The 25,982-nt window shown below is 38.0% G+C and overlaps 1 protein-coding gene across 1 annotated transcript; it reads left to right on the forward strand.

The window, feature by feature from the left end:
* Window positions 1–421: 421 nt before the first annotated feature.
* Smpdl3a (sphingomyelin phosphodiesterase acid like 3A) lies at window positions 422–19,342 on the forward strand. The gene is made up of 8 exons (XM_042669526.1): window positions 422–599; window positions 5,753–5,966; window positions 7,154–7,298; window positions 11,857–11,953; window positions 14,360–14,529; window positions 14,750–14,930; window positions 16,411–16,535; window positions 18,717–19,342. Exons 1-8 carry the CDS (start codon window positions 497–499, stop codon window positions 19,032–19,034), a joined length of 1,353 nt encoding a protein of 450 aa, XP_042525460.1. The 5' UTR covers window positions 422–496; the 3' UTR covers window positions 19,035–19,342.
* Window positions 19,343–25,982: the final 6,640 nt, after the last annotated feature.

Raw genomic sequence — 25,982 nt, forward strand, 5'->3', positions numbered from 1 at the left:
ACTGCTGGGGTGTAACACCAGCGGGAGAGTGTCTGCCTACTATGCGTCAGGCTGGTCTCTCCTCCCTGAATTGCTGCTGAAGCTGCACGTCCCACAACGTGTCAAGGTAGCCCTTTGAGACCCACGGCCTTAAACCCAACTCCCCGCAGCAGTCCAGTCCAAACCGCACCTCCCTCCAAATTGCTCTGCACAACTTCCTGCCAGAGGCGCTAACTACTGTAGTGCACGGTGGGGCCTTGGGAAGGTGCCCGCCTGAGCACGCCTTCCCGGTCCACTGAGAACAGGACAACAACTTAACGACCACTCCCTAGCAGCTGACGTTCAGATAAACGCACGCTTTGGGGGAAAATCAGCTTCTGCACGTGATCGGCTGGGCGTCTACACCCGGAATCGCCTAGTGCCTCCTCCCCACCCCACCCCCACCCCCCAAGGGCCTGACTGTCCCAGGACACCCGAGCCCGCCCGAGTCTCCCTGGGTTGGTGGCCACGGCTCGCCATGGCACTGCTGGGCACCTTCCTCTGCTGCCTCCTGGCCGCCTGGCACGGCTGCCCGGGCCTCGGGCTGCCCCTGGCACCCGGGTGTCCCGCTCCGACGGTGGGTGAGTGGTGGGTGGGAGGCCCCCTATCGTCCCCAGAGCAGCGCCCCGCGCTGCGTTCAAGGGCAGCTCAAAGTCAGGATCGTGCGCCCGCAGCTGAGCGCGCAGCTGGGCCGCTGGGGCCACCGCGCTGGCCTCGGCCCCCGGGCGCGGGACAGCAGGCGACCCGTGGATCTGATCGGCGGAGAAGTTGCGGGGGGGGGGGGGGGCGGTGCTGGGGTGGCGATCCCGCCCCAGAGCACTCCCAGACCTCTCGGGGTTCAGCCTGCCCGGTGTTTGTTTACCTCCCCTGGGTCAGCTGCCGGGGGAGAAGGAGGGCAGGGAGGAAGGAAGAGCCCCAAGGCCCAGGGGAAAAAGGAAGCCAGGAATTGGACTTGGGGTGTCCCAAGCCCATTGGCTCTCTGTATTTATTCCCACCACTGAATGCCGTGCCTGTGACCAAATCTCAAAGTGTGCCAGCCACCAACTAACAGCGGGCACAACACCTTCACTTGTGTGAAAGGCAGACTTAAGGTCTCTTGTCAGGATGGGACCCCAAAGGATGTTTAAGCAGCCCTCCTGGTAATGGTGAAGATGCCCAAGCTGGAAAATCGTTGCTCCAGACATTTAGTCTGTTTAGAATGTCTGTGGAGAGATGGATTGTAGGATTCCTTCCTACCCTTTGGTTTCAAAAATCAAAGTGTCACCTCTTGCCCGATTCCCTTAAAAAATAATCACCCTGTTAAAGGGGGAAAGACAGGCAGTACTGTTCTGCTTTTGAGAAAAACTTTCCCTGAGGGAGATTCATAGTGGCCCTCAATACCGAGAGCTGTGTGTGTGTGTGTGTGTGTGTGTGTGTGTGTGTGTGTGTGTGTGTCTGTGTGTGTGTGACTGTGTCCTGTCTCCCATTCTCTAGTAGTATCTGCTCTACACAGTACTTCAGGGGTGGGGGGTGGGCTGGGGGAAAAAATGATCCCTTCTTTTGGGCAGAGGGCCAGACTCGCATGATTCAGTGTTAAGGCAGTTGGAAGCAAGAACTGTAAATCTGGTTTTCCAACTGTGGGAAATGTCAGTCAACAAGACATTGCCGCTCAAATGTTTGCATGTGTTGGCATCTACTTCTAGATGAGCTGGAGTCCTGTGACTTTGATTCAAGGCAGATTTTAAGATAAAATGGCTCAGGGTTGCCCGAGGGCTCCCATAGGCAAATGACTTGATTGCTAAAGGTCTTCATGCTGACTTTCTGGGGGTGATGTGAATGTTGTCTTCTGGTTGTCTGCCAAGTTTTGGGAGGGAAGTTGAAAGGTGGAATGACCTCCTGCTGCAGAGGAAGGGATACCGGTGAACTGGTCTCCGTGTTGACTCAGTGGTTTATTTTTTTCCATTTGATATGACTTGTATCCTTTCTCCTTCCAGTCTCCAGTCTTGGTATTTCATAACAACTCCCACCTTTCCTGTCTTCTGCTTGTTTTGCTTTTGTGTGCTTAAAATGTCAGTCTCAGGTTTACTGCCCTACTGAGTTTAGGTTGTGAGAGAATAACTACTCTACCAAACTCTAGATTTAGTAGCTGGTTAACTATTATGTGTTTAGTACATGGGAAGTAACAGTATACATATTAACATTTATTTAAACAACAAGCACACATCTAAATAGCTGCTGAGGTTCAATGAGTTCTTCATGATAAATTACCATTTCTTTTTTATTTAAAGATTTTTTAAGGTAACCTTGACATTTATCTAGGTAGATTGCACCCCCCATGCATTTTTTTAATTGTCTTAGAACAATAAAGTCACTCTGCTCTTTGAACTAATAAATCTGAATCTGTCACAGTCCACAGACCTTAGAAACACACACACACATACACACACACACACACATGCACACAGCTTTTTGTGTATAATTGTATTTCAGGCAGGAAGGGAGGCCTCCAGAGATTCATTACTCATAAATCTCAGGTTAACCTCCCCATGGAGCTCTATTCTTGGCACCTATTTAAAGCCATCTTTCAGGAAATGGAATTAAATACCCCCTCATTTGTCTGTCTGGCATTGTGACATAGCAGAAAGAGCACTAATGTGTGGATAGACTGGTTCTAGGTCAGCTTTCATTTCAGAGTCATGTAGTCTTGAGGAAGTTCTGAAATCTGCCCTGGCTTAAATGCCATGACACATAAATTGAGTGATCAGAATTATTCTAGATACTGGAGATACAGAAATCAGGTAGTACTAGATTACATCAGATGTATGGGCCCCCAATGAATTTAAACTGTTGGGTTATATAACTATAATATGTTTATTATATCTCCCTTTATCTTCACAGTATCTCCTATGTGGATGTCACTGCCTGTATTCATGTGAGCTGGGACAAGATGAATGACCATAAGCACAGGCAGGGAAAGTGTGTTCTGTGATTAAGAGCAACAGAGACTCAGTGGGCTTCCCAAGTTCATGTATTAGCGTGTGACTTGAACTTAATTTCTGTGTACTTTCCTAGCTATATAATGGAGAACAGTATTAAGCTAATGCATGGAAAGCATATAAAAGAGCTTAACATATAGTAAGTAGTTGACAATATTTAATAATTATTTAGAAATTGGGAAGTTTAATTCAAATTTCAGGTTTGGAGTTAGAACACAATAATGGTAGAACTAATATGAACTACTAGATGGAACAATCTTCTAAATCTCACAAAAGACACTATTATTATTCCTATTTAAAAGATGTTTTCAGAAGAATAAGTACTATGTAAATTGCCTATAAGCCTTTTTTGTTCGTTGGTTTTGCCAGTCCTGGGACTTGAACTTGGGGCCTGGTCTCAGTGTTTGAGACCAGTGGTCTGAGCTTCTTTTGCTCAAGGTTAACACTCTACCCCTTGAGCCACATCACCACTTCTGGCTTTTTTGATAGTTATTTGGCGATAAGAGTCTCAAGGACTTTGCTGCCCTGGATAGGCATCAAACCACAATCTTCAGATCACAGCCTCTTTATTTAGTAGCTAGGGTTATAGGCATGAGCCACTGGCCACTACTCCTGTGTAACTATTTAATATGGACTTCCATCTCTCTTTTGTCTACCACTTGTTAAATGAGAACTTGTAGTTTAAAATTATAAAAACACTGCCAAGAAACAGCTCTCAAAGGACAACTCACTATTTCCCCTTCAACAGATTTACTGTTTTCACTGTATTTTTTTCCACACTGAGTTTTAAGCCTTTATTATCATTTCATACATGAAAGTTCTGATGTGTTTCTGATATAAAGCACTGGTAATCAGTGAGCTCAAAATTCTGTGTATTTTAATAGTTTATTTTGAAAGCAAGTTTAAAAATAATTAAAAACAGCAATCTGAGGGGAAAATGTACAAAATATATTCACAAAATAATAAATTCAAGCAAGGAAAATGTGTTTCCATCTGCAGCTCAACAAAACAGTTTTGTCCTGAAAGTCACATCTCCAAAAAAGGAAATTAGACCTGATTATGCATGGTTATTTAAAAAGTACAGCTATTAAAACTCTTTATCACAGAAATCTACAAGAAACTGTGGGAAAAAAAAAAACCAAAGTTAAATTAACAAGATAGCAGAAGGTCCCCAAATCATTTAACTTATCTGTAAGTTACATGAGAAAACTTGGGGCACTTCAAAGTGAGGTTCAGATTAGCCATGTCTGTTTGAACCAGTTCTCTAATTGATCAACCACTAGTTTCTCAACTCCAAAGTCAGTCTTGATTCTAACTTCATAGAGCTTTGTAGAACCTAGGCAATTCCTATTCTGTTTATGTGAAGATTACTACAACTTTCATTTTTTTTTTTTGTCTGTCGTGGGGCTTGAATTCTGGGCCTGGGCACTGTCCCTCAACTCTTCAGCCCAAGGCTAGCGCTCTACCACTTGAACCACAGCGCTACTTCTAGCTTTTTCTGCTTATGTGGTACTGAGGAATCAAACCCAGGGCCTCATGCATGCAAGGCAAGCACTCTACTACTGAGCCACCTTCCCAGCCCTACAACTTGCAATTTATATTGCATTGCTAGTAAAGGTTTTGTTTGGTTCTTTAGTATTGAAAAGCAAAGTTATATAAAGATACAATCAGATATACATTTTCTGCTTTTGCAATCTACTTGATTTGTGTGGTGATGGCAAACTATATCAATATTTTTATCAGAGGGATCCAAATAATTTAACATACCTTAAAATATAAAAAGTAATATATTAAACAAGAATATAATATGAACACAGGCTTTCAGAAAAATGGCTCAATAAATTTTATTATACGAACTCATCTTTTTACTTACTTATTTTTGGTGCCAATCCTAGGGCTTGAACTCAGGGCCTGTACACCCTCCTTGAGCTTTTGTGCTTAAGGCTAGTGATCTACCACTTGAGCCAAGTTGCACTTCCAGCTTTTCTGGTAGCTAACTGGAGACAGGAGACTTTCTTGCCTAGGCTAGTTTCAAATTGCAATCTTAGCCTCCTGAATTGAATAGTCACGATTACAGGTATGAGTCATCAGTACATGGCCAACCTCATCTTTCTAAAATATTTTTTACTTTTATTTTTGTTTACTACCCTTAAGTAGTTGTACAAGGGATGTGTCATTCAATAAAGCAGTTTATAAATACAATGCTTCTTGATGAATGACACCTCTTTCAACTTTCTCACCCTTCCTTCCCAACCATCCCTTTTCCTCACTTTTCTTTTTCATTCTTTCTGGTTTTTTTTTTTGTGTGTGTCACTTGCGGGCTTGAACTCAGATTCAGGGCACTGCCCCTGAGCTTTTCACTCAAGGCTAATGCTCTACCACCTTGAGCCACAGCGCCTCTTCCAGTTTTCTGGTAGTTAATTAGAGATAAGAGTCTCATGTACTTTCCTGCCCAGGCTGGCTTGGAATCTTCTTGATCCTCAGCTCTCAGCCTCCTGAGTAGCTAGGACTACAGGCTTGAACCACTGGCACCTGGCTCTCACTTTTCTTAGGTAATATTGAGTTCATTTGTTCAGACACACCAATTTCCTGTGTTCTTCCTATTGTTCTTCTCAAAGGGAAGAATTGTATTTAACTTTGTGGTATTAGAACACTTACTTTTTGAGGACTTCCATCCATCATAGAGAGTGGCTCTAGTTTTAAAGTATGGGAGTCCTGAAAGTGAAGAATATTAATCAAGATTTCTTTTTAATCCACAGGGCAGTTTTGGCATGTAACAGACTTACACTTAGACCCTACTTACCATATCACAGATGACCACACCAAGGTATGTGCTTCATCCAAGGGTGCAAACGCTTCCAATCCTGGCCCTTTTGGAGATGTCTTGTGTGATTCTCCTTATCAACTTATTTTGTCAGCCTTCGATTTTATTAAAAACTCAGGACAAGAAGCATCTTTCATGATATGGACAGGGTAAGCTATTATATCAATACTTCTTAATATTTTGGTATTTGTCTTTTAAAGTTTTTTTCAGCTTCATTACAATGCTGAATTACATTAAAGAGAGAAATTATGCTTTAAGAATATTCAGATTAAAACTGTTAGAGCCAAATAGTGTTATCAGAGACATAAAGGAAATTTATAATATAAACTTTAGAAATGCATTACTTTTAACCAGGATATGCTCTCTGTAAACGTACATTAACATCTTGAAGTACCGATTAATGTAGTAACTTGAGGGAAAAGACAACAATAAGAATTAACCTATGGGAACAGTTTTTGAAAACATTTTCTAGTAGTAAAATTAAGTATTTCTATCTACTATAAAAGAAGGATGAGCTGGGTGCTGGTGGCTCATACCTATAATCCTAGCTACTCAGGAGGCTAAGATCTGAGGATCATGGTTCAAAAGCCAGCCCAGGCAGGAACGTCTGTGAGACTCTTATCTCAAATAAACCACCAGAAAAACCAGAAAGGGTACTGTAGCTCAAGTGGTAGAGAGTTAGCATTGAGCTGAAGAACTGAGGGATAACACCCAGGCCCAGAGTTCAAGCCCCATGACAAAAAAAAAAAAAAAGAAGGATGTGGCTTGTATGTCTACTGGTAAAATGATCATGGCTAATAGTTATAGAGTATTCATTTTGTGATGGGTATTGTTTTAATTTATATATTACAACTTATTTAATCTATTATAGTTGGCTTCACTATTATTATATTTCAAATGATATGGAGATAACAATCATCTAAATAATTTGTTCAATTGTATAAAACTAGTGATTGGCATTTGAATACCTTTGAGTTTGAAACCTTTGTTTTACTAATACTGTAGTTTTGTTTTACTTATCATAAAATTTTGGTTAGGCATTAAAATAGGTTGGTATTTCGTGTGTGTGTGTGTGTGTGTGTGTGTGTTGTATTATTTCTTGAGATAAAGTCTCAGTAAGTTGCCCAGTCTGGTTTTGAACTCCTGGGCCTAAGGAATCCTCTTGCCTCAGATGTCTGAGTAACTGAGACTACAGGTATACTATCATGAACTTTTCAATTGTAGTCTGCTATATTAAAACAGAAGTTTCCAATAATAGGTTTAGAAATGGAGCATACATGCATCTAGTGACTTCTTAAAGCAGATTTTGTTCTTTCTAATTCTGTCTCCATTTAAGTGATAGCCCACCTCATGTTCCAGTACCCGAACTCTCAACAGATACTGTTATAAAGGTCATCACTAATATGACAACGACAGTCCAGAACCTCTTTCCAAACCTCCAGGTTTTCCCTGCACTGGGAAATCATGACTACTGGCCACAGGTAATGCCCGTGTCAAATTCAAAAGTCAACATCAGATATCAAAATTCCAGGGCTTTTGTGTTCAGTAATTTCTACATTATGATGTTAACTAGTCAGTGATAGTGCACAGGAAGAGTCTTCAGAAGGAAAGCCATATTCCTGGAGTTGACAGTCAAGGAAGGCAAGACAATACTCTGGGTACTTTAGAAGAATTGAAATATATAATTAATCAAAAGATACCTCAACAGTGAGTTTTCAGAATGAAGTTTGTAGAATGTTAATTCTTGTTTTCTTTTTATTATCCTCTTCAATTTCTCCTCTCATTTGAATAGTTTTCATGTTCATTTTCTTTTCCATGACAGGTTTAGCAAGGAAGATTAGTGTTGACAAATGTTTGTATTTTCTAGAATTATATATTAGGCACACAAAGATCAGCATGCTCTGATTTAAGATAGCTCCTGATTAAAAACAACAATCAGGGCTGGGATGTAGCTCAGTGGCAAAGCACTTGCCTAGTAAGTGCAACATCTAGTATCAAAAAAGAAAAGACCCCCTGCCCCCCACCCAAAAAATGCAGTTAATAGCAGAAGTTGTAGAAGACTACTATGATAGCCAAAGGGGAAAGATCCACATTCTAATTAATTAAGATGTGATTCAAAGCAGAAACTATGTTCAGAATATTCAATTTTAATACCTGGTAGAGACTGAGCACGGTAAGAGTTGCCATTTGTTAAGCTCCCTGGGCATAACAATTGGATGTCAGTCATGGTTCAAGGATTCTTTACAATTTTGTATAGATTTAAGGGATGCCTGAGATTTCTCAATAGACTGAAGATTGGCAAAGCATATGTAGCCTGTGGTTCAGATTCAGTCCGTTGTTTATTTTTTATAAATAGCTTTTTAACAGAAGTTGCTGTTTTCATTGCTCCTGTTTTGTCTATGACTGCAGAGGTAAAATAGTTGTTTCAGAGACTGCATGGTTCGTAAGTCTATGCTTTCCTTTATGGAAAAGTTTACTGACTCGTGCTCTGAATCAGTCCTCCATTTGATAGATGAGAAAAAAATGATGCCCAGAAGTGCAATTGGCTTTTCCAGGTGCTCAAAATCCCCAATTCTGGATCTTTTCACTCCAGTTCTTCCTCCGCTCTCCCCCCTTCCTCCCCCCCCCCGCCCCCCGGCCCTTTTACACATCCCTTGCTCTTGACATATGCAGTATTTCCTAAACAGGATATTTACTCTGTGCATTTTCTCGTTGCCTGGTATATCTTTCCCTTTTTCTGTCATATAGATGAGTGGAGTTGAGTTATTTTAGGTAACATGACTAGTTACTTTAGGTAACATGACTAGAATAGAATATAGATTTTGGAAAACTGCATTCTAGCACAAGTTTAACTTTCAAATGCCTTTATGGCATTGGTCTCTAATCTTGGAGTGAACAAGATAGGAATCTTTGTAAGCCAGTACCCCAACTCCAGTGGCCAACTTTTATTACTGTTTTGGTATTAGACTATCTAGTAAGGAGACTTTAGGGCAAATGACCTTCACAAGCTCAAAGTTACACATATGTTTTTATATTCCTTCAATGATAGGTGTACTGAAAAAATGTGAGGTTTTGAGATATAGTCACAAGAACTTAACTCTATCTTGATTTGCTTTGAAGAGCTTGACTTCATATCATAAGCCATAAGTTCCTTATAGTTGCACACAGGTTCACTAATACCTATCTTGCAAAGTTTTTGTGAGAACTAGTGATAATTTATGAAGAGGGTCTAGTTTACTTCCTGGCATTCCATAAGTCCTCAATAAGTGGTGGTTTATTAAATGGCAGTCCATACTGCACTTTTTTCACTTTTTGAGGTCTTTTTATATTTTAAATCTCATCAGACTGTAAAAAATTCAGATTTAAAGACTGACTTCTCTGATTTATCTTACAATACATATCACTAACTTATTTCATATATATACCTTAACTGATTAATTTTTTCTTGCCTTTTTGCTACTGGGGCTGGAACTTACATTCCTTCATTTACTCATGCCTAGCCCACTGCCATTTGAGCCGTACCAGAACTTCTGGTTTTTTGCTAGTTATGTATTTGGAATCTCTCTTGGATTTGTCTGATTGGATTGGTTTGTAACTGAAACACTCAGATCCTAAGTAGCTAGGATCATAGATGTGAGTTGCTAACACATGGCTATGATTTTCTTTTCTAACTTTTTTTTTTTTTTAGGATGGGGCTGAAACCAGGGTCTCATATAAGCTCAGTGTAGAGGCTGCACTGAGCTTATTATCAAGCCCCTAGATTATGGTTTTATATCTGAAAGTCTTTTTTTCCGAATCTATTTTCCAATGGTTATTTCTCCCCTTCACAGTTTTAGAAAATTTCCAATGTCAGCTGAAATGTAATTTCTCCATTGAACCCCTCATAAACCTGTACCATAAACAGAGAGGTAGGTGTCCCCACCAATTACATTTGAGACAGATAACAGCGGGAACCTGGGTATTCCTTCCTGTTGCTTTCCACTGAGCAGTCTGGATCATAGTCCCTGTTGGGTGGATCACGCTTGATTGCACCTCATTTCTCAGCAGTGGCAAGGCCACAATACAACAGGACTGAGAAGGTAGCATGACACAATAAACAGTATAAAAGTAATGGTGAGAAAATGTGGAGGCTTGAGGGAGGGACCAGCTGGCTGGATGAATCACCCAACTTCTTTCCTTATATTTAAAAATGGGAAAAATCTAGATTGATTTTTCTATGTATTCCATTCTTCTAGATCTGTAGGTTTTGTACACTAGGATTAAACCACTTTCAGACTGAAAATATTTTTAATGAAATCCTTAATTCTTGAGCATGAGCAGATCTTTGCTCTTGCCACTATTCCCTGAACTCTACAGATAACAGCTGCTCACCTAACATTTAATTTTATTGGGTATTACAGGTCATCTGAAGATGACTTGAGCTGGACAAAAGAATGTAAATGCTATTTATGTAAATAAATAGATTTTATGTAAATACTATTTATAAATGGCAGTTGAGATGCCTTGAGTCCCCCAAGGGTTTTAGTATTCAAATGGAATCTCAAAATAAACCCCCCATGGTTACTGTGGGGCAATTGAAAAATTTAAGGTTACACATTATGTAGGCAACATTATGATTTTGTCAGTCATCTTTAATGGAAGGAATGGTCAATACTTTGTAAATTTATCTTTATTATTATTATTATTTTACCAATTTTCCTTCAAATCTGCATTGTCCTCAATTGTAATTCTCACATAGATGAACATGATTCACACAAACTGAAGATACATTTTGGGTAATTAGTTCAGTTAAAACAATTCATTGGGTTATTTCTTACACAGTACCTAGCTTGAAATATAGCTAAGTATTTTGATCAATACAGATAGAGAAATTCCACAAAGAGATGGCTCTGTATAATCTGAAGTCACAAGGAAATGAAGAAACTGAAGAAAAAGGCCTTAGGTTTTTTTCAAAATTATTTTTAAAGCAAAATATAGGAATAATTGTTCAATTTCACAAATAATCTCTGTGAGTATATTCAGTATTTTAAGTTTCCATGAGCTCATCAGTATTAATAATACTTTTTTAATTCAAAGATACTTCTTCAGTAATATTATAAATCAGTATAATAAAATGATAATTTATAACAAATATGTACCTAATATGTATCATTAAAAAAATCCAAACTTGCAGATGTAGTGTAGGCTGCCGTTTACTTCTTTAAATAAAAAAATATGGATATAGACATTTAAGCTACTGAGACATTTTATAATAGTTTAACATCTCAAAGGCATTTACTAATTTTTTTTTCTTTCTTTTTTTCTTCTGGTAATGGAGCTTGAACTCAGGGCCTGGGCACTGCTCTTCAGTTTTAGTTTTAGTTTTTTCTTTCCTTCAGTGCTAGCACTCTACCATTTGAAACATACCTCTGCATTGGGTTTGATGGTTAATCGGAGATAAGAGTCTCTCTGACTTTCCTAGTCTGGGCTGTGTTTGAACCGTAATCAAATCTCAGTGTCCTGTGTAGCTAGGATTACAAGGGTGAGCCATTGCTGCCTACTCTACATTCTTAAATCATGACGTTTTCCCCACTTTCTCAGTATGCGATACCAAGTCTTTTGTGTTTAGAATAGTGTCTCTTTCATGAACTCACTCCCATATATCATCCTGTACCCTAGTCATACAGAAAACATGAACTTTTCTTTGTACCTGGGTCACATCTCTGTGCATCTGTGTTTCTGGACCATTAAATATTACTTGATGGTCTTTTTTTCTTTTTTAAAATCAAGTTGATGAAATCATTATTCCAGATCTGACTTAAATTCTGTCTTCCTTCTCCCACAACGTAATTGTTCCTGCTCCCATGCTCTCAGATTTGCTTTGGTAGCACTGAGAAAAGTATCTTCTGATTAGTTAATTCCCTAAAGACTAAATCAATCCAGTATTCATCTTTGCACTTTCAGATGCCTCACATAGTAGTCAGCACTTAAGTAATCTTTAAATTAATGAATCTGTGAATCATTCAAGTTTTAATGATGGATTGCATTGTTTATGGCCAGGATCAGTTGCCGATATCCACCAGTAAGGTATACGATGCTGTAGCCAGCCTCTGGAAACCATGGCTAGATGAAGAAGCCATTAGTATTTTAAAAAAAGGTAAGTGACTCGTCCCCACTCTGCCTCCAGTTTTATTCATATTGTTTAAGCTTCGATCTTACTGCTTGCTGCTTGCTGGAGTTGGCCAATTCTGGAGAACCCCTGCACATGCAGGACCAGTTACAATGTCTTAATGACACGTGTGGACCTGTAACTTGAAGGGAGCTCTTTCCTTCCTATTCCACCCTCAACCCAGATGTTCCAACACGAAGCAACATTTAAACTTTGGATCTGAATCTAAATAGAAGTATGTAGTTTTTTTATTTTTAATTTTTTATTGTGAAAATACCATACAGAGGGGTTACAATTACACAGGCAAGGTAATGAGTACATTTCTTATCAAGAAGTATGTAATTTTTGTAATTGGAAATTGATTAACAAGAGATAATAGACACTAACCTTAAACTAAACAACCACAGTGTGTGTGTGTGTGTGTGTGTGTGTGTGTGTGTGTGTGTGTGTGTGTGTGTGTGCACGTGCCCGCATGTGCATGCACTGGTACTGGGTACTTAAACTCAGAGCCTAGGTGCTGTCCCATAGCATTTTTGCTCAGAGCTGGTGCTCTGCTACTTGATCCATAGCCCCCATTAATCACTTTAGTGATTAACTGATGGTTAATTGGAGATGAGTCTCGTGTACTTTTCTTCTGTTCAATGTGGCTTTAAACCATGATCCATAGGTCTCAGCCTTCTGAGTACCTTTGATTACAGGCATGAGCCACCATTGCCTGGAAAGCTGAACTATTAAAGTAAGACTTTTATTTATTTTTATTTTATTTTATTTTTTGTTGGTCATGGGTCTTAGACTCTGGGCCTGGGCGCTGTCCCTCAGCTCTTCAGCTCAAGGCTAGCACTCTACCACTTGAGCCACAGCACCACTTCTATTTTTCTGGTGATTTATTGGAGATAAGAGTCTCATGGACTTTGCAGTCCAGGCTGGTTTTGAACTAGGATCCTCAGATCTCAGCCTTCTGCGTAGCTAGGATTATAAGCATGAGCCACTGGTACCCAGAGACTTTGATATTTTTAAAATTAGGAGACAATTAGGAATTAATGGCTTGGTTTTTTCAAAAGTTTTCTTTGACTATTTTCCTCAAATTTTTGTTATTGCCTAGAAATCAGAATATATATGAGTATGGGGCGATGGTCTAGGTTAATCTAGGGAAGTATATCTAGTCCTATGTATTCCAGACCTGTGAGCTTGTGTACATTGAAGGAGAACCCTAAAGAATGACCCATATTTGAAAGTATTGCCTTGGATTTTAAGTAGGCCCAGCTCAAGGCAGAGAGAGACTGGTAGAAAAGAGCTGACAAATACAAACCACGAGTTTCACAATGATATTGCCTCTAATGGTAGTCATATTATATTAACATCAGGAATAATAAAAGCTATCATGATATTCTTAAACGTGATTTAGAGCAGAAATGTTGTGTGTGAAGGGGTTCAACTCTGTCATCTCAAACCCCTGGTAGGAATTGTTATCTTCTGCTACTAGGGCAAAATGAATTGCTTGTTCAAAAATAACCCTGCTTTTACCACAGTTAAAATGATAAGATATTGTGGCTATAGGGAAGGAGAAGCAAATTATAGAGTCTGTGCTCAGTTATAACTGAAAGTTTAGAAAAGGAATGTGTGTTGAGTAAGCCCAGAGCAAAGAAAGTAGATACAATATCCTAGTGGCTAACTTTGAAAACACCAGAGCAGCTGATCCTTGAGTATCAGTCACTGTTGGCTCAGCAGCACGAGGTTGTTCAGGATACCACTGAAATTATACCAGCTCTGATTTATCTGACAGTTTTTCCTCAGAGGTTACTCGTGTAGCCTATGCATTTCCCCATACTCTCTGTGTCTCCCTCTTTCTGTCTCTTTCTCTGTATCTCTCTCTTTTGTGCCAGGCCTGGAGATTGAACTCAGGACTTTGTATTCTTATACCCTTTTATAGCTCATATTCATCACTGGAGCCATGCCTCCACATTTGGCTTTTTGTTAGTTAAATGATAGATAAATTTCTCACAGTTTTGTTTACCCAGGATGGCTTTGATTCTGGTCCTCAGATCTCAGCCTCCTGAGTAGCTAGGATTATAGGTGCGAGCCGCTAGAGCTCCATCTCATTTTATAGTAAGTCTCAATATAAAAGTATAGAGATATAAATCTTTATTTATAAAATTCAGTTTTATTGCTTACTGCCAAAACGTTTAATTAAAATTTTCTTTGAATGTTGGGAACAACTGTTGTTAACTCAGTATGTACACATTGGCTCTGTCATATAGAAAATTTTCAATAAATGCTTGTTAAATAGAATTTTTATCTAAGCAATGAGAAATAAGCACACACTGTCTGTTCTATATAGTTAATCTTAAGAATTTTGTTTCCATAAAATCTGTGTTTTAAATTTGCTTTTATCAGGTGGCTTCTATTCACAGAGAGTTAAGTGTAATGCAAACTTGAGGATCATCAGTCTAAACACTAACTTGTACTATGGCCCTAATCTTGTGACCATCAACAACACAGACCCAGCTAATCAATTTGAGTGGCTTGAAAATACATTGAACCGCTCTCGGCAAAGTAAGGAGAAGGTATGTCCTATAGATGAAAAATCATCTCCTGAGATAAACAGAAGATAAGATTTGTATGTTTATTGGTCTTTGGGCAGAATCAGGTGTCAGTAAATGAAAAGTATTAAAAGGTGAAGATTCAAAGTATTATGGCCAATGAGAAAAGTGCAAATACTGTAATCTTGAAAGAAGAATGTTATAAAAAAAAGAATGTCATGAGTCCTCATATTTCCTGCTTCAGGTGTACATCATCGCACACATTCCAGTGGGATATCTGCCTTTTTCCAGTGGTATCACAGCCATGAGACAGTACTACAATGAGAGACTGATAGATATTTTTAGAAGATTCAGCAATGTCATTGCAGGACAGTTCTATGGGCATACCCATAGAGACAGCATTATGGTTCTTTCAGATGAAAAAGGTATTGTGACCATCTTTTAGCCTCTTCCAATGATATGATAGCAAAGCTGTGAATATCTAGCACATTATTGACAGAGAGAATTAAAAATGTTATTAAAAACCTATCACTAACCTTTGCATACAAATGTTTGTATGATGAGTATATAGCTCATAATACCATCCCTGTAATTTGGTTATTCTACATAAGTTTCTACTAGCTGCATAGGCTCATAATGGTTTGTTTTGCTTTTTGTTTGTTTGGTTAGTTTTTAAGCCTTCTATTGACTTTGATATTCTTTTACATCATCCAGTTTATAGAAGTAAAACTGTTATTTATTGGCTAGAGTCAATTATTTTTATTTAAAATTTGTTTTTATTAAAATCTAGACTAAAAATGTATATATGTGATTAGATTTTCTGTTGGTTTACAAACACTTTATGATGTCAATAAAGCTTTATAACTATCACTTGAAAATATGTATGTGCATAAATAAATTTTAAGTAGTGTTATTTGTACAAAAATTGTTTTTATTTAGAATTTTAAAAACAGAGCACAATATACATAATGATGTGAAAGGTATTGAGCTCAGACTTGTAGGTGAATAACTGAAATTTTCTCCTACCAAGCAGTCAAAGAAAGGAAATAGTTGTTTAGCAAGAAGTTGACAGGAGAATGAGAGTTTGGTTTAAAGTAGAGAGGTTAGGAATCCATGTGCATTTTCTTCAGTAACTGGGGCACTCTTTTGAATGTTTACCTCTTATCTAGAATGAATTGACTTGGTTTAAAAATGGCTATGTGTTAGCATTTGATCTTTTTTAGCTTGGAAAAAAAATGTTTCTTCATAGGAGAAATGTAAAATAAGGTGAGAATTTTGTCGAATTCTTATCAAATTCTTATCAAGATTCTTACTGTTTTAGGGTATAGGACAGACCAAAGATTTTTATTTGTAGTTCTTTGTGTCTGTATTTATGATAAACCACAGATTTTTATTTGTAGTTCTCTGTGTCTATGATAGACTTGCATTTTTCTTGCTTTATGAAAAGTTTCAAAGAAAAGCAGAGAGAATGATACAACAGCCCCTAATATTTGTCATTCATATCATGATTTTCTCACATTTACCTATTACATGTATGTGTATATATAGGAACATATATTTGTGTGTATCTATGTATATGTCTACTCAAAGTATTTAAAAGTTATTTCAAATATCCAATCTATTTTAGCCCTGCATAATTCAGTATTCATCACTAGTAATATAATTTATATAACCACAATGACATTAACTTATGTGCTTAAAACCAACAATAATTTTTGATATTGTTATGAAAACTTCTCCTATTTTTTAATGTGTCTCTAAACAGTTTGAAGTCAGGATCCATCAGTAATCACATAGCATTTGGCTATTATTTTTGTGACTCTCTCAATCTGGAATATGTTCATATTTTTAGTGTACTTGAATTCATCCGATGGAACAATGTGTATCTATATATGTTTCATACAGGAAGTCCAATAAATTCTGGTTTTGTGGCTCCTGCTGTTACACCAGTGAAAGGCCTTTCACAAAAAGAGACCAACAATCCTGGTGTCCGATTATTTCAGTATGAGCCTGGCAATTATACACTACTGGTAAGTGGGTACCATTTCTGAGTTATATCTATATTTATGCAAGTTTTCTCAGCTTTCATTACTTTAGCACAGCCATGTGAGCTGTTGTTTTTGTTGAAGTCTCTTGGTGTCGAAAGTCTGACAACATTTTCTCAGTGTGGATAGATGGGGGAAAACCAAGGGAGGCTATTTCTGCCCCTCTAAGAATTTCATATTACTGAGATGAAATATTCATTAGATAGAATCTTATTTGTGGACTTTGATACATATTTTTCCCCTAAGGAATGTTAACATTTCTTCTTAAAAACATAACTATTTGATTCTTCCCTACAGTGGAAATCAAAGTATTATTGAATTATTTGAGTAGCTGTGAGGATACCTTGAAGAATTTGTGCAAAGCACAAAATTGTGTAAGGCTTAACTTATATAACTAAGTGCCAAATAAATGTTAGTAAGAATAATATATTTTGTCTGTTCTGGGATTTGAACTTGGGGCCTTGTTCTTACTAGGCAAGCATGCTCTCATTTGAGCAATTAAGCCATGCCTTTTTACTTTTTTTTTTTTTTCAGATAAGGTCTTACTTTCCTTTTTTTGGGTGAAGGGGTAATGATTGACCTCAACCATGGTCTTTTTACCTTGTTGAATAGCTGGAATTTCAGAGGTACTGCACCCACACGTGTGATGCTTGAAGTAGTGTCAGATTCATTGAAATAGGGCATTGCTAACTTTTTGTCCAGGCTGGCCTTGAACCACCATCCTCCCAATGGTTCCACCTATACACATTCAATTAAGTGGAGTATAAAACCATCGATAAACTAGTCCAAAGGAATTCTTTTTTTTTTTTAATTGGGAGAATACTGTACAGAGGAGTTACAATTACATGGGCAAGATAATGAATACATTTCTTATCAAGCATTGTTGCCTCCTCTTTGTTTCCCCTTCCCATCCCTTCCCATACTCCTCCCGCCCCCCCACGCAATCCTCCCTGCCTCCCCTCCCCACCCCGCACCAAAGTTGTAAAGTTCGTTTTTGACATAATGACTTGTACATCTCATTGTTGCAATGGGTCCACCTGTATTCCTAGTTAAACAATTTGTTTTTTCCCTTCCCCTCCACAAATTATACTGACATCAAATACAGTGTAAGCGGGGTTATCAAAGGAATTCTTTTACAACTATTCATTACCTACTTTTAAATCTAAACCATATATATATATATATATATATATATATATACATATACATACATATTTGATTTAGATATATATTTCGTGTATTGACATAGATATTATATATTATATAATTATACTTAATATATAAAATAGATATTATTTTAATAGATATTATTTTATATATTAAGTATAATTATATAGTATATAATATCTATATCATAATAAAATATGTATCTATCATGTATATCTATATATATCAAATATATATGTATCTCCTGTGTGTGTGTGTGTATGTGTGTGTGTGTGTGAGACAGAGAGATTGGGAAGAACATGGTTTGAAGCCAAGCTGGCAAAAAAATTCAGATCCACTCATGTCAATAGGAAAATCTGATTATAGCTATACATACACGTCATCCCAACTATAGTAGGAAAGTCTAAATAGGAAGATTACTATCCAGGCTGACCATTGCAAAAAGTTAAACCTTATCTCAAAAACAGCGAAGCATAAAGACTAGAGACATGGCTCAAACAATAGAGCTTGACCCCATTGTAACAATGAAATGTACAAGACACTATGTTGAAAACAAACTTTACAACTTAGGAGAGGGGAGGGAGGAGTTGAGGAGGTGGGAAGAAGGGATGGTAGGGGGAAAACAAAGGAGGAGGTAACAATGCTCGATAGGAAATGTACTCACTACCTTACTCACTACCTTATTCATGTAACTGTAACCCCTCTGTATACTATTTTTACAGTAAAAACCTTATTAAAAAATAGAGCTTCTGCTTTGCAAGCATGAACCTTGAGCTCAAAGATCATTACTTCCAAAAACATCTCAAGTGACATTGGTTTATTATGTGCCTTATTTTTCTTTAAAATCAATTTCAACAATAAGACTATAACATAGATATCAGTAGGTATGCTAACAATAACACTAAAACATAGATATCAGTAGGTATGCTTCAAATGGTGCAATGGCAATGTTTTATGTGCCAAAAAGTGAACCAGGCTTCGTGTTGTTTTTAACCGTAGGATATATTGCAGTACTATTTGAACTTGACAGAAGCAAATCTCAAAGGAGAGTCCAACTGGAAGCTTGAATATATCCTGACGAAGACCTATAATGTCAAGGATGCACAGCCACATAGTTTGTATGGATTAGCTAAACAGTTTTCAATGCTAGACAGTAAGGAGTTCATAAAATACTACAATTATTATTTTGTGAGTTTTGACAGCAGTGCAATTTGTGATAAGCATTGCAAGGTCTTGCAAATTTGTGCAATTATGAATCTTGATCATATTTCCTATGTAGATTGCCTCAAACAATATTATGGAAAGTACAATCACTAGGATTTCCCACTCTGTGTTCATAAAAAACATAACATGACCTGCTTTCTGAGATCAGGTGGACAGAATTGTTATGTCAATCTTTGCAAATTACTAAGTCAGGAAACAAAATTATTGTCTGCTTTCTTTCTTGTAATATCCAAATGTAGACATTTGTAACATTCTAAATTCTTATTACCTCAAACATATTTAAACTTCTCATGAGTGGGATGTTGTTTGGATACATGTATCTCATTTTTAAAATTGCATAATTATATACAATTTATACCTTTGTTGAAATTGTCATTTTTACAATAAAGCAAATGACTTCCTCTGAGTGTGAGGAGTGTGGTGGTGGTTGTTGTTGTTGTTTGCCAGTCCTGGAACTGAACTCAGGGCCTGGGCACTGTTCCTGAGCTTCTTTTGCACAAGGCTAGCACTCTTAACACTTGAGCCACAGTGCCACTTCTGTCTGGTTATGTGGTACTGAGGAATCATACCCAGGGTTTCATGCACGTAAGGCAAGCACTCTACTACTGAGCCACCTTCCCAGCCCTGAGAAGAGTTTTTTGTCAGTCGTGGGGCTTGAACTGTGGGCCTGGGAGTGCTGTCCCTGAGCTTTTCAGCTCAAGGCAAGTACTCTACCTCTTGAATCACAATGCCACTTCCATTTTTTCTTTTTTTTTTAATTTAATTTAATTTTTTTTTGTGAACATACTGTACAGAGGGGTTACAATTACATGGGCAGGATAATGCATACATTTCTTATCAAGCATTGCAGCCTCCTCCTTTGTTTACCCTTCACATCCCTTCCCAGCTTCCGCCCTACCCCCCCCCCCACTTCCATTTTTCCTGATGGTTAATTGGAGATAAGAGTCTCTCAGACTTTCCTGTTTGGGATGGCTTTGAACCATGATCCTCAGATCTTAGCCTCCTGAGTAGCTAGGATTAGAGGCGTGAGCCACCAGTACCCAGCTGAAGATTTTTTTTGACATGGTAATTTTCAGTGTTATATTTCATTCTTGTTAAAGCCTCATGTGTAAACTGTGGTTCATGTGTTTACATCTCATGTGTAAATAATGGCTGAATTATTTCCATGCATGATGCCATCTTGGGAAAGGTCCTAGGTCTCTTGAAGCCTAGGAAACATCTCAGGACATGCACTAGCATGCTTCTGTACTGGCAGGCTTCTTCATTCCATGAGTCTTTAGCACTGTTAACTTCTAAGGATGAGAATATCACAAGTTGTATTATTACAAACAGTATAGATAAACCAGGTAAATCAGTTTGTGTGGTAAAACTTGTCACATCTGCTTTGAGCGAGTTTTATGTCACAAATTGAAAGCTGGAACATCATTGAACCAATGGCACTGGTAATGTCACAGCCTCTGGATCTTCTTGCTGAAATAAACCTAGGAGACTTCTGGTTATAGTAATTGTGGAAAAGAAGGTAATACATTCATCTTCCTCTAACTGGTAGGTAGCTGGAAGTTTCACAAGAACTGAGTAAGTGCAAATAGCTACAGTGGGCCATTACTCTGATGCCAAACTGAAGATGAAATTCTGAATTGTTTAACATTTATTTCTAAAGGCATATTGAAAAATAAACGCTCAAGTTGGGCGCTGGTGTCTCATGTCTGTAATCATAGCTACTTAGGAGGCTGAGATCTGAGGATTGTGGTTCAAAGCCAACTAGTCAGAAAAGTTCTTAAGACAGACTCTTTTCTCTAATAGATTACCAAAAATAAAATGAACATAATAACAACCTGAACCCAACCTGAAAAGTATACATCAGAATGGATAGTTTAGTCCCAATATGGAATATTATACAGAAGTTAAAATTAATATGAGTAAATATCACAAGCATTTGGCTGATATAAAGATAAATACAGTATACACTAAATAGTCAAGTCAAATTTTTAAATGGAAAAATAAAATTTGTTCCTTAGAAATATAGGACAGGGGCAAAAAAGAAATGTTTTGGTAAAATAAATATAAATATAGAATGACTGACAGTTGGCAAATGAAAGAGTTATTTGGAAAGCAATAAGAAGGAAGATTGAACTGTCTCATGGCTATATACTGCTCTTGTTTCCGCCTTTATTGGGTATTTAATATGTATTCAATATTATATAATCAATGAGTCATGCTGATACTAATTACTATTATCCTAGCACTGGAGAAACTTAGGCAGAAGAACTGAAAATTCAAGCTAACCTAGGCTGTTTAGTAAAGCCTGTATCAAAGAAAATCAAGTATATAGTTATGTTTTATATGTATAAATACATCCATAAAATTCATCTATATATTACCACATATACAATTTCCAGCTTTTGAAAACTATATTTTTGGTCAGGCATAGTGGTTCACACCTGTCATCGTAGCTTTATGGATGGATGGATGAGACTGTAGGATTGAAGTTCAAAGTTAGCCTGAGCAAAAAGTTCATGACACCCTATATGAACTAATACAAAGCTGGGGGCTTGATGTATGCCTGTCATATCAGCTATATGAGAAAGTCTAAATGGGAAGATGGTAGACCAGGAAAGCCTGGCAAACAGCAAGACCTGTTTCAAAAGCTAATGGAAGCCATAAAAGCTGGAGTTGTAGCTCAGGTGGTAGAGTACCTGCCTAACAAGTACAAGGTCCTTTATTTACCTCCTTAGAGACCCTATTGCCAAACACAGGCAACTTAGAAGTAAGCACTCCAAAGATGTTGAGAAATAAGCATTTTTTTGTCCCTCCTGTATCGTATAACCCCTGTTTTCACTGTATAAGCATTTTTTTTAAAGATAGCTTTTTAAAAAAATTATTATCTTTTGTTGTTGTTTATATGATACTGAGGACCCAAACCCAGGGCCTCATGCGTGCTAGGCAAGCACTCTACCACTAAGTCCCATTATTAGACCTAAGATACCTTTTTAATCTATGGCTTTCAGCTACCTTAAACTTGAACTTGAGTTTATGTGGTGTACACCACCATGTCCTACCGACAGCAAGCTTTATTATAGTGTTAAATGAGTGCAATTATATTTTCAAAGGTGTCTTTCTCAATTACTTGATGCTTGTAGACAAAACTTACCAGTGAACAAGAGAGATTACAGACAAAGTAGAAATGATTGGCTGAGTCAATACTGAACTTTAGAACTTTTTCACACTATTTAATAAGTTGATGAATCAGCCATCCTAGTGACCCTCATGCTCATTTAGACAGAGGTGGATTGTGGCATTGGTGGTCTGGGAAAAGGGAAATGAGAAAACAGATGAGGATGTTGAGCAATAAGGAAACATAGGCAGGCAGACATGTGGTAGTAAGGAGGGCTGAGTGGTTTGGAGTTTATCAGGAGGAGATGGGAGGAGGAATTGTGTCTTTCCTGACATTCTTTTTCCCACAAATACATCCAAATTCCATGAGGACTGCATATTAGTGCTATAACTATGAGCAAACTAGATAAAAACTCTGTTCCAAAGGAGTTATGCACTGTGTGTGTGTGTGTGTGTGTGTGTGTGTGTATGGCCTAGAAGAAACATGGATGGCATTTTAAGCCACACTACACACTTTCATTACAATGGCTTTGCTTCCCAGAGAACTAGCTGTGATTGTCATCCCAGAAAATAAAAGCATCAGAACTATTGCCAGTGAGTAATAGCTATGTTATGATAATGCCCACGTAAGTCTTAAATATTTTGAAAGAATGATCCAAAGTTATTAAACTGCTTTGTCTCAACAGTATAATTACACAAACATGGAGATGGTTATCAACATTCAGGGGGGGAAAAGTATTCTCTGATTCTCTCTGGCAGATTTTATTATTCTGCTGATTATTATTGAGGGCCCTGTCGAATGCTTAAAAAAAATCTCTTTTGTGGATGTGCCTTGCAAGCATTTATTCTGAGATCATTCAGACCACCATGGAGTGGTACTTGAAACAATGAGCAGTGTTCTGTAGAACATTCTGCTGGAGTTCTCATTTATCTTCTTTCCTGTTAAGCTCTGAGATTGCTGCCAAGAGATGTCAAAGCACCATAGCAACAGCCTGAGGGAATCTCTCTGTTCACCTGAAAATCCATTAATCACTTTTTCCTCAATCTTGAACTGAAATCTATGTGGTTTGTAATTGTTCTTTATTTGACAAGGACTGATCATAATTTTATAATGTTAGGATATTTAAAAATTTGGACAAAGTTTTAAAAAGTTAAAAATTACATCCGTCAAATATATATAATAGGTATGTTTTCTCTATCATATCTTACATTCTGAATCTTTATGCATTAGAACCAAAGTAGGATCCCCACAATTAGACCACCTTTAACATGCCATCAGTCTTCTCTAATTGGGCGTGGTAGGCCACAGAACGTTACATTGGGGTTTAGTTGTTTATAGGTTATAATGCATTTGTTAATCATATGTTCAATAATTCTTTTGTGGAAAACGAAGGGGTGAGTTCCCACATTATTTCTCGAACATCTTCTGATAGCTCCTGGGTTAAAATACAGGAGAATATTTCAGTTAGTGTATACAAGGACGCACTGAATTTAGACTCTGATTTAGCTCAATAGAGTTCTGCCCAAAGGTGTCAGTAGGGAAGACAGGGTCATAATATAGTCTAAGACATCATCACTAAGTATGGCCATCCATGGGCCTTTAATTTTGTCCATGTGTGTGAAGAATACATGTTTCCAAAAAAATGTATATATGTATTTTAGTATCTTTATACTTTATATATTTTAAATTTCATCATTGAAAGTTTCCCCAAACCATGTGCTAATCTACAGATGATTGATTTTATTTAACAGTAAGAAAAGCTAAAACAAAAACATTTCTGAGATCCAAGATGCTAATTAACACAGAGTAATAGCTCCCCGATTGTTACTCACACTGACCTTATCTTAGACTTGAACTCTTGACAGTAAGCAAGCTGGCCTACCTCAGTATGTGGAATTTTATTGCAGCCAGACTGCTCTGGGACTTGAGAGGCCATCTTATTTTGTCCCTTCTAATTGTTTGTCAGAGATACTAAACCATGCAAATTGTGGGAACCCAGGATTTCCCAACTGTGTTCATTTGCCTGCATACGTGTGTAGAATTTTACTTATGGGGATTGTATTCCCTAGAGTTATACAAATGTTGCTTCAAGATATTTCCTAGAAAACCCAGAAATGAACCTACAGACCTATAGCCATCTAATCTTCGATAAGGGAGCTAAAACAATAGAATGGAAGAAAGACAGCCTCTTCAGTAAATGGTGCTGGCAAAACTGGTTAACTACTTGTAGAAAACTAAAACTAGATCCTTATGTATCACCCTACACCAGAATCAACTCCAAATGGAACAAAGACCTCGAAGTCAAAGCAGACACTCTGAAAACATTACAGGATGGAATAGGAGAAACCCTAGGTCTTCTTGGCTCAGGCCGAAATTTTCTGAATACAGACCTGGAAACACAACAAATCAAAGAAAGGTTGGACAAATGGGATTGCATGAAGTTGCAGAGCTTCTGCAGGGCAAATGACATAGCTAGCAAGATCAATAGAAAGCCCACAGATTGGGAGAAGATCTTCACTAGCCATACAACAGACAAGGGTCTCATATCTAAAATATACTTGGAACTCAAAAAATTAAATCCCCCAACAACAAATCCTCAAAGAAACAACTGCCCAATAAATAAGTAGGCTAAAGACTTAAAGAGAAACTTCTCTGAAGAAGAAAGAAGGATGGCCAATAGACACATGAAGAAATGCTCAACATCTCTAGCCATAAAAGAAATGCAAATCAAAACAACATTGAGATACCACCTCACTACAGTTAGAATGGCAAAAATCAAGAACTCTAACAACAACAGATGCTGGAGGGGATGTGGACAGAAGGGAACCTTACTTCATTGTTGGTGGGAGTGTAAATTTGTTCAACCACTTTGGAAAGCAGTATGGAGGTTCCTCAAAAGACTCCACATAGAGCTCCCCTATGACCCAGCCCTCCCACTTTTGGGCATTTACCCAAATGTTTACAAACAAGACCACACTAAAGCTACCAGCACAACTATGTTTATTGCAGCATTTATTTACCATAGCTAAGATATGGAACCAACCCAGATGCCCCTCAGTAGATGAGAGGATCAAGAAAATGTGGTATATATACACAATGGAATTCTATGCCTCCATCAGAAAGAATGACATTGCCCCATTTGTTAGGAAATGGAAAGGCTTGGAAAAAATTATATTAAGTGAAGTAAGCCAGGCCCAAAGAAACATAGGTCCCATGGTTTCCCTTATTTGCAATATCTAGTATATGTCTGAGTCAAGCGGAAAAGGTCAGATAATGTGATGTTAGGAAAATGACCCCTTAGATATGTATTTTAATGCTTTTTTCCTTTCATGCATTTGTTTCTAACGCATTTATAAGATTATCTCTTTGTTGCTTTGTATGTCCCTCCCCCACAGTATAACCCCTGCTTTCACTATATTTGATGTCAGTATAACTTGTAGAGGAGATGGGGAAAAACAAGTTGTTTAAGGATACAGGTAGACCTGTTGCAACAATGAGAAGTACAAGTTGTCATGTCGAAAACGAGCTTTACAACGTCGGTGCAGGGGCGGGGGGGGGGGGGGGGGGGGGGGGGGGGGGGGGGAGGCGGGGAGGATTAGGTGGGGGGGGGGTGGGGGAGGCTGGGAAGGGGTGTGAAGAGTAAACAAAGGAGGAGGCTGCAATGCTTGATAAGAAATGTACGCATTATCCTGCCCATGTAATTGTAACCCCTCTGTACAGTGTGTTCACAAAAAAAAATTAAAAAAAAAATATTTCCTAGAGTTTTAGTCCCTTGCTTCATTGTAGACAAGACTGAGTGCCCATGGAAGAGAACACCCAGGTCACTGTAAGAACTAAAGAAAGGTACATGTTGACATATGCTTTGGTGGCAGAGGTGTAAGGTAAGGGTGACTACTTTCTTCTTTCACGGCAGAACATCTTTGCTT

This window comes from Dipodomys spectabilis, unplaced genomic scaffold, assembly GCF_019054845.1.
Source record: "Dipodomys spectabilis isolate Male_0828 unplaced genomic scaffold, ASM1905484v1 ptg000001l, whole genome shotgun sequence".
Taxonomy (NCBI): domain Eukaryota; kingdom Metazoa; phylum Chordata; class Mammalia; order Rodentia; family Heteromyidae; genus Dipodomys; species Dipodomys spectabilis.

Excerpts from the sequence above, each read along its gene's own strand:
- Smpdl3a (XM_042669526.1), top strand. The coding sequence starts at position 497 with ATGGCACTGCTGGGCACCTTCCTCTGCTGCCTCCTGGCCGCCTGGCAC. Across the intron at positions 600-5,752 it reads GTGTCCCGCTCCGACGGTGG|GGCAGTTTTGGCATGTAACA; the intron begins GTGAGTGGTGGG and ends TTTAATCCACAG. Across the intron at positions 14,931-16,410 it reads GGTTCTTTCAGATGAAAAAG|GAAGTCCAATAAATTCTGGT; the intron begins GTATTGTGACCA and ends TGTTTCATACAG.